Source organism: Gymnoscopelus microlampas (genome assembly GCF_963454915.1).
Source record: "Gymnoscopelus microlampas genome assembly, chromosome: 16".
Taxonomy (NCBI): domain Eukaryota; kingdom Metazoa; phylum Chordata; class Actinopteri; order Myctophiformes; family Myctophidae; genus Gymnoscopelus; species Gymnoscopelus microlampas.
This window is the reverse complement of record NC_139953.1, coordinates 4,404,401-4,420,474: the sequence shown is the minus strand read 5'-3', so window position 1 is coordinate 4,420,474 and position 16,074 is coordinate 4,404,401. Positions and strand designations below refer to the sequence as shown.

At 42.5% G+C, this 16,074-nt stretch overlaps 1 protein-coding gene across 5 annotated transcripts in view; it reads left to right on the top strand.

Moving 5' to 3' along the window:
* Positions 1-7,048: 7,048 nt before the first annotated feature.
* LOC311062494 (uncharacterized protein) overlaps positions 7,049-16,074 on the top strand; it is a 45,094-nt gene continuing 36,068 nt past the window's right edge. For all 5 annotated transcript variants that reach the window (XM_084081568.1, XM_084081570.1, XM_084081572.1 and 2 more), the window contains exons 1-2: positions 7,049-7,352; positions 13,420-13,563. In XM_084081568.1, coding sequence (XP_083937694.1) covers positions 7,121-7,352; positions 13,420-13,563 — 376 coding nt within the window. In that variant the 5' untranslated portion in view covers positions 7,049-7,120. The remainder of the gene's footprint in view (positions 7,353-13,419; positions 13,564-16,074) is intronic.

The window sequence follows — 16,074 nt, the reverse complement described above, 5'->3', positions numbered from 1 at the left end:
CCCATAATAACTACTGTGAACAATACAGCCTACCCTATAATAACTACTGTGAACAATACAGCCTACCCTATAATAACTACTGTGAACAATACAGTCTACCCTATAATAACGACTGTGAACAATACAGTCTACCCTATAATAACGGTCACCAGATGATTCGACCCAGGACAATTCGCCCAGCCGCGAATTTGAGTCAGCTCGACCCAAATCGACCGGGTTGAATTATCTGAAGTAGTATCTCTGTGTAACCCCTAGACTCTAGGGGTTACACAGAGATACTACTTCAGATAATTCGCTTGACGTTGTATTCCTTCACAAACTGCCAAATTGCATATCATACAAGTAGACTTGCCCTTGTATTCGTAGAAGAAATAGCGTTCTCTCCAATCCTCCTTGAATGAACGGCCTTCATCCACAAGTTTTCTTTTCCTGGACAGCGTAGTAGTCATATTGAATGAGTCACAGCAATCTCAGGGGTGTCTCAGCAGTCAGCAGCAGCAGCCAGCAGGGTTTGTGTTCTCTCTTCTCCTTAGCTTTCAGGTGAATGGTAAATAACTGTTCACCTGTGGCTCTTTTTATGCGGTAATAGACGACGTAGAAGAGGACACCTTATGTTAATTTACATGGCCATGGCTTCAATTGCTGCCTATTGTTCTCACAGAAGAACAAGTTTCGCTGCAGCGAGTGGGGGAGTGGGGGGAGGGGGAGCGTCCTCAGAGCCGCACAGCAAGACAATGCAAACTGCGACTATGTCTGTTAGAGGTAGTATAAATTTACTGCCCGTGGGCCGCCACCTTGACAAGCCTGCCCTAGAGGGTAGTAGAGTACAAGGTACAAGGTGACGGTGAGGGAGGTCCTGAGTATATTTATAGTATATTTAAGAGTAAATATTGTAAGCATGCTCCCCCAGTTGCATACTTTTTTTTAAAGAAGTGTTTTTGTAAACCTTCTTTTCTATACAAGTCTTACATCCATCATTGTTTGAGGTGATCAAAAGGAAATAGGCTGAAGCTAAAAGCTTATGATAGCCTATCCTCCTTAAACATGATTAAGGACACGGTCATATGCTGTGTACATATTCACCTTGTAAACAAAATGTAAGTAAGATGAAATATGCATTTCCACAAAATAATCATTTCCATAACACATACAAATAATATAGTGTATTCAAAGCACAGCATACAATCAATAAAGGCATTACCCTCCATTAGCTTTGTAACAAGTGCAACAAAAACACCAACACAGTCCCACACACATACAGTCTTGAAGCTAAAGCATTCATAGAAACTTATTATAACATGGCAACTTTGCACTTTACCTGAAAAGGGGAGAATAAAGTGAGTGCAAGAATAATTGTCAGACAACACAGATTGAGGATCGCCAGGCTGAACCAATTGATAATAGACACACTGTAATCAATTACAAAAGGATTTAGAGCTGAGGTAAGGAGGTGTCTAATGGCTGTGCTTGAAAGCCTTATCACCTCAAGAAGACAATAGGGCTTGAGGTAAGGAGGTGTCTATCTCAATGGCTGTGCTTGAAAGCCTTTGGGCTTGTTTCACCCTGACAGACAAATAATAATTGTTTGGTAAATCAATGTACATATTATTATTATTATGTCTCTGTCTCTCTCTCTCTCTCTGTCTCTCTCTCTCTCTCGCGGTCCGGGTCAAGGGCGCCGATACCGTGGGTGCCTCGGGGCTGAAGCACCCACCTGAAATGAGGAGCACCCACTGGGTGCTGGTCCCAAAAAAAAAATATATATATATATATATTTTTTTTATTTTTTTATTTTTTATTTTTTCAAAATCAGTAGTGGTGGGTGCCCGGATTTACAGTACCATAACCATTACAGTAGCTACTAGCTGTCTAACTCGGAGATCCACTCATTGGTGGGGGGGGCGCCACGCGCGAGTATGAGGGGGGGGGGTGCACGCGCTCATACTCGCAGTCAACGCGCAGCCGCTCGTACTTGCAGCGCGCTCCCATTTGTTTACGTTTTGCCGGCTCTAGACAGTCTTCACCTAGCAGGTAAATTAACACAAAGTTCACAAACTAAGAGAGAGAGGCTTGCCTTTACTGCACTAATAGCAAGATGAAGCCACCAGCACCTTCAGCAAAGAAGAGATTCACCCAGCAGAAACTAAATTTCTTCAAACCCGCCGAGGCGAACAGCACAGTCAGAGTGAGGAGGAGGAGGAGGAGGAAGCGGAGGATAGCACAGCCAGCTCCGCTGCTGGTGGTGGTCGTGGTCGGTAAAGTCATGAGTGAGTCTGAGTTGACATTCATTGTTGTAAAATCATACCAGTACCACTGTACTATTGGCAAACTGTTAATAAAGTACCCAAAGAAAAAGAATGCCTTTTCTTTCGGCCGCGGGTGGGGGGACGGGGGAGTTTAAACATACTCAGTTCAGAGTAAATTTTGTGTACTGAATAAACCGAATTAACCGAAATAAAGTTACAAAACCCCCCCAAAAAAGTTAATTATCCGACCCAAACCCGCAAATTTTTTCGCGCACGCGCAAAGCGCGTGGGCCCCACATGCAGGCATGTTGGGCACCCGCAGGTGTTTATAAATATCGGCGCCCTTGGTCCGGGTCGAATTGTCGGGTCCAAGCGGGTCGAAAGCGGGTCGACCTGACCGGGTCGAATTGTCCTGGGTCGATTCATCTGGTGACCATACTAACTACTGTGAACAATACAGGCCTACCTCATAATAACTACTGAACAATGAAGTCCACAATCAAAACACCAGAGGGAGCTCCACTAATCACGTCCAACCCAGATTTGGCTCTAACAAGGGGTTAAATTAGTTCTCCTATGCCCTACTATTGTGGAACGCCCCAACAGTCGTAAAGGAGTGTAAATCCCTACTCTCCTTCAAAACCACTCTAAAAGGGCACTTACAGGTGGCTGCAATTCGAAACTGGCCCCTGTAAAAGTCAAAGCCTAGACCCCCCCCCCTAGACTAAGGGAAACCTGATGTCCCAGGGACATACAAATATGTATTTGGGACGCAAATTAATCTCCCCTGGGACGCAGACGGGACGCAGAGATTTTTTTAGCACAAACTCGCAGCAGGAGACACACAGAAAATACATATGATTACAGAATCCTTAAACGTTACCGCAGGCAGTGCTGATCATCCTTTTCAGGTAGAACTTAGTTGCAAACATGCACTATTTGAAGAGGTTAAGTTACAGAGTAGGAAGAGATGGAGAACTTGCATTCGGAGAGAATACTGAAAGTACCAAAAGTAGGCAGTTCAAAGGCCAGACCCATGACCAATATGTATGCCAAGTGTGGAGGCAATTGGACAACTGGTCTGCTGGGAGAAGCGACACCCACAAACAGCAAAACCCCACCCTTTTCTGATTGTAGTAGGCCTATAGGATGTATTGGAACTTTATCCAACAACTAGTCGAAAAGAGCCGATCTACAAGCTGTGGCTGAGAGATAAATCTTAGCGTCCCTGTCTCCTTTCCATGGAAAATATTGCTGCGCTACTTAAAAAGTAAGTTAAGTAATGTCATGGATATGATTTTGATTTTGTTATTAAAGATAAAATGTTAAACGGAACGCGACGTCATCACACCAAGCACATAGATACATACTTTCAAAAGTGAGCCGTTTGTTTTGAATAGAGGACACATTGTTATCAGTCGTCCACGCTGGCATTCACGGAGTTCCGTGCTGTGAAGGCTTATTTACTCAATAATGGTATTTTATTTAACTCTCAATAACAACAGGTCAGCTCGTCTCAAATAAATGACTCCATCTCTCGGCTACAGTTCCATCTGAACTAAAACAACGACTTATGCCGCGAGACAGACTGCATGGAGAGACCGTTCAAATAAGCGTGGTTATACTTTGTCCGGACCGTACGACTGTGTTGTGCTGTGAGCATAGCCGATCTAAAAGCCCTCACCCAGTGACACCGTCGTACGCACAAAGTACAAACCAGGTATTACTGTAATTCCTCCAACAATCGCGCATGGTTCTTTACCGTATACACACTAAGAAACCCACACCCCCTCTTACACCAGCAAGCAACCCTAGCTGAAGCAATCAGATTTTCAGTAGCCACAAATCACAGTATAAAAATAGAAAGGATTGCCAAGCCATACCAGTAATAACGATAATACTACTACTACTACTACTACTACTACTACTAATAATAATAATAATAATAATAATAATAATAATAATAATACATTCATTCATTAAAGAAATACATAAATGTATTAATTAAGAAAACATTGGGGATGGATTACATTCATTTTGTGACTGTTACATTTGTATTTTGGTACGGTTCTGGGACAGGGGTGAAATAAGTTAGCCTGGAGCCCTGACAGCCACACACACACACACACACACACACACACACACACACACACACACACACACACACACACACACACACACACACACACACACACACACACACACGTAACAAAGCATCACAAAGCATCACAGACACTAGTACTCAATACAACATAAAATGGGTAAACATACAAACCAATTTGTTAAATTAAGCCTCACTATGTACTGTAGCTTGTCTTAATGAATAACATGTAATTTTGTTGTAACGTGTAAACCTGTATGGTAGACTATCTTAATACAATATAACGCAGTGGTGTGTTCTACCGTCAGATGCTGTGTACGGCGTATACCTTGAGATTTTTTTTCGTCGCCACCGTATACCTTCAAAAACTGTTCAAAACAGCGTATCTGATGCTCTGATACGCTAACTGCCCAAGGCTGGGGGGCAGCAAGAATGTGGGCTAACTCTGAGTTGATGGCTTATCATGTGTGAAGCTATTGTTCTTAAGGTGATAAGTAATGGCTGCGACGGATTGTATACGTTATATTATAACGTATACAATTGGGGTGGTTGTATTGTATCCTACCAGTGAGGAGCCCCCACCAGGAGGACATAGAGCCTTCGTCCTACTCCTCCCGCCCGACACTCCCTGCTGACAGGTGCCGTCCCAGCCTGTAGGAATACGTACAGTGACAGTAATCACCCTCCACATCATGATTAAACTTGATGTTGGTTTGGCACACTGACTGACTATAAAGGAAATAAAAACATGGCACTTCATGTAAAAAAGGTTGCCGACCTCTGCTCTACACTATCTATCTTCTAGACAGCATCTATTTATCTATCTAAAAATAACATGAGAAATATTCCATAGGCTACAGAAGTTTAATAACAAAATGTGATATATAAGGCCCACAGGTCAAATTTGACATCAAGGCATGTAATAGCAAATTAAATAAGTTCTCATTATGACAATATCCATGTGTGGCCCTCGCCCTGACACAGGCTAGTTAAAGTGCAGTGTGTTGTGTCTAGACAATCAAATGTATAAACAATGACTTTGCCACCTTTTTGTAGAGGTACAGGTCCTCTGGTTTAAATTCACAAAAGATATGCTACACAGGTTCGTAGGACAATATGAGAGAATTTGGCAAACATTTAACCAAGGCACAACCTTAATGAAAGTTAAAGACCCACATTTAATAATGAAAAAACACTGTACAGCGTTATCTAAGCGCCCAATAAAATACAATGAATTATGGAAACACAACCACACAAAATCTAAAATACAGCTTAACAAACAATGAAAACAGCAGCGATAACGTAGATGAAGTAGCGGGATACGGCCAAGAAGAGGAACTTCTCCGACATGTGAAGTTACCCCACGTATAATCTCTGTGGATTCACACACAGCTACACAGCACACACGCCTATCATATGCGTGGCACACGCCATTTGCATACCAGTAAATTATTATTATTATTATTATTATACCAAAAGAAACAAAACAATTATACCAAACTAAACACATTTTAAACAAGGAGAATCGTTTTGGAGGTGCACTTGGTTCCGGCCGTGGGTTCCGACGTAAAGTTATTTCCGCTCCAGACCGGATCAAAAAGACGAAAATGGTATTGATCCCAGGCTAATAGAAAGGTCCTGATGATGGTGACTGGGTGACAACACACAGCACTGCTCATGAGGGACTGCTGACAAAGTCCCAATGATGGGTTGTGTGACACCAGTCACTGCCCTCATCAGTGGCACCACTGTGAGTGTGTAAGTGGGGTCATCCCTATGTTCCCCGGGTTCTATGTTCCCCCACTAAGGTTAGGGTCCCGTGTAAGTTGGCCTGAAGAGGGAGCCTGGAGCTCAAGGGAACAGATCGGCAGCTAATTCCTCCTTCATTGAGAATCCACCATCAGCCAATATCTGGTCAGCTACATCATTGGTTCCCAAACTGGTGGGGATCCCCAGATTAGCTTAATTTGCAACATTGTTTTCTCACTCAACGGTAAACAAACCATCATACGTATAAGTGTATAGGGTATCTGTACATTTCTAAAGTTACAATTTAATGACCTTTAAGACTGCTTTAATACCAAATTGGCCAAATTGTCAAAGAAAGAGGCAAATACAAGCTCACAACGCCTTGCACCATGAGGCGTTGTGCGCTTGTAGATCGGCTATTTTCACAATATTTATGTGTGGAACCGAGTCAAACTAAATGTAATGCCTCAACTCCTTCAATTCCAAATGCTTGTCAGGGTGGGGGGGTCCCCATTTCAAATATGATTATTTTGGGGGGTCCCCAGTGCAAATACGATTATTTTGGGGGGTCCCTGGTTCAAATATGATTATTTTGGGGGGTTGCGGCCTGAAGCATTTGGGAACCCTTGACCTAGATGATGATCACACATTGTAAGAAAGCCACTTGATGCACAATTTCCACGTCACTAAAATAACCCTGCCACCCCAAGCATCAGACAGGAAACAAAATGCTATGAATTATTGTGTGTTTGAGGGTGATCTATCATTCAGTGACAGTTACACATCTCCTCCACCAGGCGGCGAAGGCATTAAAGCAACAGTGCCTGCATCCATTATTGCGCATGCGTTAAACAAGTTGATCCGGAACCCAGAACTTCCTGAAGTAGGGTGTGTCGTTTTTTCCACGACGAAGGAACTGTTGGTTTCTCATACAGGAGGTGAAACCCGTTTCATAAAGGAGGTAAAACCCGTTTCATAAAGGAGGTGAAAACCGTCTCATAAAGGAGGTGAAAAACGTTTCATAATGGAAGTGAAAACAATGGAGTCTGTACGGCTGAAGATAAATGAACACATGACGTCGGTGGCAGAGGAGATATTGTGTGTTTTGGACAAACAGCAGCGTGGTGCTGATGTTTGTTGTGTGAAGCTTGTCAGAGTGTTTGTGTTGGAGCGCCTCAATGCGGCTGCAGAGTTCATGTGCAACCTCTTCCAGAGAGAGATAGAGACACTACACAACACCAAACTACACACTGCAGGTATGTGTGTTATACTCAACACCGAACTACACACTGCAGGTATGTCTGTTACAGAATCACACTGCAGTTTTGTAAACACGTTTCTTTCGGAACCCTGTACACCTTTTTTTTTTATTTGGGATGACATACAAACAAGAAATGACTAAAGTCATAATATAGCCGCTTGCGGCAGGCTTTTTTTGCCCCAATCTGCAGCACAAAATGTAAAAGTGGTCTTTAAAATGAAATCTCAGCCATTCCAATGCAACCAAAATAACTCCACAGAGAGGTTCATCGGTTGGCTACCAATATAAAGGATGTGTGTGTGTGTGTGTGTGTGTGTGTGTGTGTGTTTGTGTGTGTGTGTGTGTGTGTGTGCGTGCGTGCGTGTGTGTGTGTGCGCGCGTGTGTGTGTGTGTGTGTCGCAATGTACTTGTGTGAAAGTACAATAGTAGGCTATTGGTATCAAAATGTACGTAAAGTTCCAAAAGTGAAAGTACTAAAATGTTTGAAAATAGCAGATCTACAAGTAGGTATTATACTTGTAGGTGTAAAATAGGGCTAAAGTGGTAAATGTATGTTTTATAATGTAATGTACAATATTTGCCTCAGAGATGTAGTTGAGTAGAAGTAAATTAAATTTGTATCAACAACAAAAATAGTTAGCCTAGCCTACTTATGCTTAGGCTATGAAAGTTAAGTGCAACCCTAATCCTAAGTGAAACCACCTTTCAGGGTGTAAATGGCGCAGCCTCGCTTCTCCATCTAAACGTGCAATACAGGGGAATCCGCAAAAGTGTGATGTTATGTTTCACGTAGGCTCACTAGGCTCTCTTGCATGAGTGAAATAAGCAGTCAGTTCTATGAAAACAAGGCCAAAAGAAGCGACTAGGCTACATGAGCAGTAGTTAAGTTAAATAATATTTGGAATATATATATATATATATATGTATGTATGTATGTATGTATGTATGTATGTATGTATGTATGTATGTATGTATGTATGTATGTATGTATGTATGTATGTATGTATGTACGTACGTACATACTGCAACTGCAACAAATTTTATTTTATTTCAACTTAACCACAACAACAATATCATTATGTGCATGCAAATATGCACTGAAGGGCAGAGCAGATCACTCACTCCAGACCGTTCTTTGCGATCCGGGGCGACCGTGTTTAGGGGCGAGGCAGAACGGCACTGATCGCTCACCTCTGACCGTTGCGATCAGGGGCGACCGTGTTTAGGGGCGAGAGATAGTGAGTTGTGGCTCGTAGAGATTTTCGGAGCCTCAACAGTATGTTCGTCAGGTGTAAAGTAACTAAGTACATTTACTCCAGTACTGTACAATGATTGTGAGCTTGTAGATCGGCTGTTTTCAGAGTATTTCAGACAGTATGCTCGTGTGTGAGTACTCTGTGTGACGGTGATTGAAACCCACGGCACGGGCATAGTCATTCAGTCCAGCTTGACTGTAGTAGCCTTTTCATACGTTTCCTTTGTCCTCATCTTGCGTTAATGCACACAACTGTTGCGCCAGGTTGTATTGTTGTTGTTTCGCATAAAAGAGTGCATCTGTTGTCAGTCAACAACACAGCCAGGCTCTCCCCAACTCCTTTCGCGTCTCTACTGGTTTGGGTGCCTCGGAGGCGAAAGGAAAACGCCATTCGCGTGCTCAAACATGTTCATGGACCCCCAGATTAATATGTATTTGTCAACAGCCCCAGGGAACCCCCTTCCCTGCGGGGACGGGCGATGTGAAGTCGGCGGAGGCGAAAGGAAAACGCCGTTCGCGTGCTCAAACATGTTCATGGTCCCCCAGATGAATATGTATTTGTCAACAGCCCCCCCCCCATCTATTTTGAGCCAGGGAACCCCCTTCCCTGCGGGGACGGGCGATGTGAAGTCGGCGAAAAATAAATGTTCTGTCTGTCTGCCTACAGAGGTGTAAAGTAACTAAGTACATTTACTCAAGTACTGTATAAGCGTGCATCCGTTGTTTGGCCACTATTAGACCTTTGCAGTCAGAGGTAAGGGGGGTTGGGGGGACAACTGCCTGCCGTGCCTACAACACAGAGGTGTAAAGTAACTAAGTACATTTACTCAAGTACTGTATAAGCGTGCATCCGTTGTTTGGCCACTATTAGACCTTTGCAGTCAGAGGTAAGGGGGGTTGGGGGGACAACTGCCTGCCGTGCCTGCGCCGCGGTGCTGCGAGGGGAGGCGGGTGCTGCAAAGGACGGCCGTCCATTGGCTTTAAAGTAGTGTCTCCCCATTGGCTTATAAGTAGTGAAGGACAGCCAGGACAGCCAATAGACAAATACATGTCGGGGATGACGATGTCTGAGCCTGTTTGTAGAGCCGCGCTTTCAGCAAGCGGCTAAAAAAGGTATTCTTTGAGACACACATGGGTATTTCGGGGATTGGATTGAAACAACACAGCTCTCACCATTGGAATTGCGTTACGGAACGTACACATTGTTACATTTTATGGGTTTATTTCGTCATAGCACAACATATGGTAGCTCCAATCGGAACCTCTCCCTCCGCTGTATAGCTCCGAGATGAGGTTCCACGTTTGTCGGTGCCGTTTTAGCGAAAATCTTTCGAACATTTTCCACTTTGCATGTTTCTTACCCCTTTTTGCACATCGTATCCAAAAAGTAAAGGTTTTCTGAAATGCTCTCAGATGTTTTAACTTCTAACGTGCAATAAAATCTATCCAACGAGTTGAAAAAAAGCGTTTAAATAGCTTCTCTTACATGTTTTTAAGATACTAGACCATACCCGTAGGGGAATATGAACATCCAACGTGTGCAGTTTGGCTTATGCGCTGAGAACAGACAGTAACAGGGATCGAAAGTGAGTTTGTACTGTGTAGTGGAGTGGTTCGCAAACGTTTTTATGTCAAGGACCCCCAAATTGACACTTGTTAGCCCGCGGACCCCCATTTGAAAAGATATGCCAGGGACCCCCATAAGAGCGTTTTTTTTTTACGGCTCTAGCAGTGAATCTCAACCATTTTAATTTCAAGGACCCCCAGTTTGACATGCATTAGGGCTATGGACCCCCATTTAATGGCATTTCTATGTCTTGGACCCCAAGTTATATAGTAAAGTCCACGGTACATGCTCCCGTCGCGAACACACACACACACACACACACACACACACACACACACACACACACACACACACACACACACACACACACACAGAGATCGTCCAGCGCGTTTGTTTAGATCCAAGTGATTATCAATGATAGCGGCTATACCCGGCGCGCGGCTCTCTCCCTCCCTCGAGCCGTGTATGCGTTGACACGCATATGGGCCGCGGACCCGTCCACCCCCCACCCCACACACACACACACACACACACACACACACACACACACACACACACACACACACACACACACACACACACACACACACACACACACACACACACACAGAGAGAGAGACATCTGTAAGAATGTTTTCTGTGTAAACATGCGTAAATGATGTCACCGTGTTTCTGTTGAGCAGTTGATGTGCTGCGGTGTCGCAGTCTGAATGGAATCATGTGTCTCGGTGTTGCGGTGTTGCCATGTTCGCTTATTGTAAGCGCTTTAGTGGCGATATTGGTGGTGTTGTGTTTTGGCGTTGGTTGTGAAAGTGCAGGTGGGTGTGGGGACGCGTTGTGAGCTTGTAGTTCGGCTGTTTTCCAATAGGCAAGGTAAATGTGTGAAGGCGCTTCGTTTGGCCTTCTTTTGATAGACCTCGTTGCTTGTAGGGTTCGTTTGGTTTGGCCTTGTTTACTGCTTGTTTCTCTCGCGAAACCTGGCAACGACGCATGCGCAGTTTGATCAAGAGTCCCCCCAACCAACGACCAACGAAGACTCCGCCGTGAGGTTACTAGAATTATAGTAGGATGTTTTTAAGATATACCCGGAAGTTGCGCCCCTACTGGTCAAATGTTGAATTGCATCTTCCAATGCATAATATTATGGAACCGGCTGAGGAGAGAAGCTATTGATGTGCACAGTAGGTCGTTTTATTGAGGCATCTAAAATGGGCGCCAGGCAACGTTTCAGGCTTGGTAGTATCGCGATAATTGGTTCTTGGACTCGCAATGATTGAAAGGCTTTGGCATGTTCATAAACACCTGATTCGGATGCTATCAATGCATAGAATGGGAGATTATCACGTTCTATCAGACCATTAAATGGGCGAAGTAGGCGACCTACTGTCTACCCCGCGATTTATCAGACCATTCATTGGGCGTAATCAGGAGCTACTGACCTACCGACGGAGATGACTTAAATACTTCAGTTTCGGTTTTGGTTTTGGTTGTTTTGGTTTCGGACCATGACGGAGGCGCGCAGTCTCAGGCGAGCTGGAGCCCCGCGACGGGCCACCGAAGGAGCTAAGGCGACTGAGTTGCCGTCCGGAGCGGTGCGACGCTCGCCTGTGCCTACTCAGCGCCGTTCGAGTTATGTACCGATACGCACAGAATCGTAAATATTGTTGTGGGGACTGCTCCGCCTCCGTCGGTAGGTCAGTAGCTCCTGATTACGCCCAATGAATGGTCTGACAAATCGCGGGGTAGACAGTAGCTCGCCTACTTCGCCCATTCAATGGTCTGATAAAACGTGATAATCTCCCATTCAATGCATTGATAGCATTCGAAGCCAGTGTCATAAACGTATTTGTGCTCTTTAAATACTCTTTAAAAATATACAGTGTACACATCGAAAAGCAACACAGCTGAAAACAATGAGGGATATGTCTTCTTTTATTTTCCTGGACCTAGTATTTTACAAAGGTCATTCAGAAATGGTGATTATTTATAAGCTGATCCACCTGGCCCTCATTAACTTCCATAGAATTACCAGCTGCATTTTGCCACCCAGTGCGACGAAAAGGCACGGGACGATATTCGATATTATCGTTCATCGTGATAAAAAAAAGATAAGAAGAAAAAAAGTTTGACCAACGATTCGTGTCGATTTGCTTTGCCAGGTTGCTTATCCAGCCTAGAGAGAATCAATGGAAACAGTGGTGAGCATGAGTGTATATGCACTGGATACAGTTTCAGTCAGAGACATTTCTGTCTAATAAAATATTCAATCAATCAATCAGGTCTCCGTAGCTTAGATATAATTTACGGCAGTGCCCTAGAGAACAGGCGATGTACCCGGCTTTATTGCTGAGCTGCTGAACTTTAATAAACTAAATCACGTTTATATTAAAGGTAGGGTGTTACGACCCCCTCCCCTGTCTAGGGTAGGGGAGGTGACATAATAATGGAGGGCAAAGTCACTTTCAAAAATGAATTGATTTTATTTTGAGATTTTGTTTGCTCATTGTAACTTCAAACTCCATTTTATCATGATGGATTCATCAAAAACACCCATCCTTGGTTCTGGTGACTGATATTGTCCTTCTAATGCGTGAGGCGGCCATTCAATTACTTTTTAAATTGTTTTTTTTTAATGTTTGTGAAAATGGGGGAAAAAAAGAAATACAATAACATTATTTTAAAAATAATAATGACAAAAGTAATAAACCTGCCGAGTTAACATCTGTGGTTACCGGGTTTTGCATTTGTAAATGTGACTTTACGGGCCGATGTTCACTCCAGTGACAATTGGGGAGTAATGACCAAGACGAACATAGATATGCAAATGTGAAAATCCATAAAATACAAAATACATAGTATGTTACATACACAACACCAAACTACACGCTGCAGGTTTGTAAACACGTTTTACGTACGCTAGGGTGACCATATTTCCAAAAACACAAACCAGGACCAATGACGTCACTTAAATAGCCGATCCACAAGCTCACGATGACACACATGTTGAGCTTGTGGATCGGCAATTTTTTGTTACTTTTATACATTTCTGGGAATTATTTTCATTTATTTTATTTTATTTACATTTTCACCTGGTGTTTACATCCGGATGGGGACAATTATTTTAGCACTTACCTTAGCACACCTAGTGACTGCACAGAACAGAACATGGCTAACGTCTATAGTTTGATTACTGGCTACTGAAATATAACCAGAAGTCCTTTCTACTGGTGATTTCCACAGAGCACCACAAGGAGAGGTCTACCGTATCTAGAGAGATGGCCTCCCAAACATACTCAACGTTGTCAAAGGGACAGCGAGAGACGGACCAGGGACGTGGACTGTTTGATGCAACGATGCAACCTGTATTAAAGTTGCACAGGATAGGTATGTACTGTTTAAATTAAAACATTTAGTAAAGTTGTACAGGATAGGTATGTATTGTTTTATGTACTAGTGGTTTAAACCTGTAGTGTACAGGATAGGTTTGTAGTGTTTTATTGAATACAAGCCCCAAAACTCATTTTTGATTGATTGATTTTTTATAAGAAGACAAGACACAACAAGACAAACAAACACCAGACTATAATGTGTAAGCATGAGTAATTAACCTATCTTAAAGGAGAATTCCGGTCATTTTAGCTTGTATGTTTGATGTGTCACTAATCACTCACCAACATACAAAGGAACGTTGAATAATTCCAGATCTGCCCCTGTCGTCCATTCTGCAGACCCCTTGCAGCGGCATAATGGGAGAGTGTGTATGACTGAAAATCGCCTATTTTAACAAATGCAAAGTCTGTTTTTTTTCTCCTAGTACTCATTGTGGAGTCTCATGATACTCAAACAGGCGCTGAATGTCCGTCACAAGCTAACGCTAATGCAGAACGAGATGACGCTGGTTGCTTGTTTCTCTCCTAGACGCCAGGTTCTGGGAGAGAAACAAGCAACCAGCGTCATGACTTTCTGCACGAACGGTACATTCAGCGCGACATTCATCGCGTGTTTGAGTATCATGAGACTCCACAATGAGTACTAGGAGAAAAAAAACAGACTTTGCATTTGTCATACACACTCTCCCATTATGCCGCTGCAAGGGGTCTGCAGAATGGACGACAGGGGCAGATCTGGAATTATTCAACGTTCCTTTGTATGTTGGTGAGTGATTAGCGACACATCAAACATACAAGCTAAAATTAGAGATGCACGATATTGAAATTATGACCGATATCCGATACCCGATTATTTGCTTGGTCATATCGGCCGATACCGATCCGATACCGATATATTATATATAGGGTTGTCCGATATTGGCTTTTTTACCGATAACCGATATACCGATATTGTCCAACTCTTAATTACCGATACCGATATCAACCGATACCGATATATGCGGGGATTATTGTGATTAGGGTAAGCTCAAATTTCATATCACACACACCATATACAGTAAGAACTCCTGTAACTTATTTATAAAGCAAAAAAAAAAAAAAAAAAAAAAAAAAAATTTTTTCAAAAACCGATACCGATATTTTCCCGATATCAATTTTTATGCTAATATCGGCCGATAATATCGGGAGGCCGATAATATCAGACATCCCTAATTATATAGTATATTTATATTGAGCTCATTGCTGATTTTTTTTTATTTTAATTTGTTTTACTGGTGAAAGTTGATGGTAAACCCCCCTCTCCACTAGCCCTACTGTGATGAAAAATATTTATGGAATAAATACATTAATTATATATATTCTTCTAAGTAACAAACTTAACTATGACATCATTTTTGTATGCTATAAGCCATCACACAATTATTTGAATCTTTGTATAACACAAAACCATATGTTATGTGGCCTATGGAACAAGATCATTGAATCTAGTTTGTTATTAGTGTTATTCATATTGTCTGTTGCCTAAATTAATTAGCCTCTGCTCTAAACAATAAAGCCCCCCTTAGGGGAGCTCCCAATCTAAACTCCCTGGAGCCACCACTGTGTGTGTGAGTGATATACAAACTAATCTTACCATTGATAGATTGCTTTATCATTTTACAAACACCTTAGGCTCAGATCACACATTGGAATAAGATAGACACAGACACAACGGAGATCTCCTTCTTTTTACTTGCGCAAGGAGCAATGTACAGCTTGACCTGAATCATTTCTGAAGTACAAATACTTTACATTGGTTTATATACAGCAACATGAGACAGGAGATACAGTTAAGCAGGAGGCAGGGCTTAGGAAGTACTCTATGAGTACTCAGTACTTGAAGTTAGCAGGCAGAGCAGAGGATACAGAGACAGCAAGCTTCTGCTGGACTTAGAGATAAGGAAACTATGTAAACATCTGTAGCTGTAACGATAACAAACCACCTAATATGCAGTCTCTGGCTCCTGCACACATAAGGAGAAGAATATACATCATCTATTCAATTGAATGATTAATTAGTTGAACACATTAACAATATGAATAGAACTTATAAACCCACATTACATAGAACTGAGAATCGGCTCTGTCATTTCCCTCCTGTTGATCAAATTTATTAATCTTCACATTCTTCTTGTTTTCCGCTTTTTCAAAATGGACATCATAACAGGAATCACTTGCCTCTTTTGCTTTCAGTGGCCTTGGTACTTAAGCTATCCGCTTTTCGCACTTTGTCATACAGAGCATAGCACAAAGCTGTTATCAGGGCACATGATGAGACTATTAGAATGTCAATTGATCCTGATCAATAATGATATAAACGATTGTAGATAATGCTGAAAAAACCCACGGATAGGAAAAAGGACATTATCACTCTCAAAATGTGTGGCTTTCTTGTGAGCAGTGGTTGTAACACTTAATAACCTTCAACCGTTTGTATCATTAATTTGACCATTATGAACTGACAATT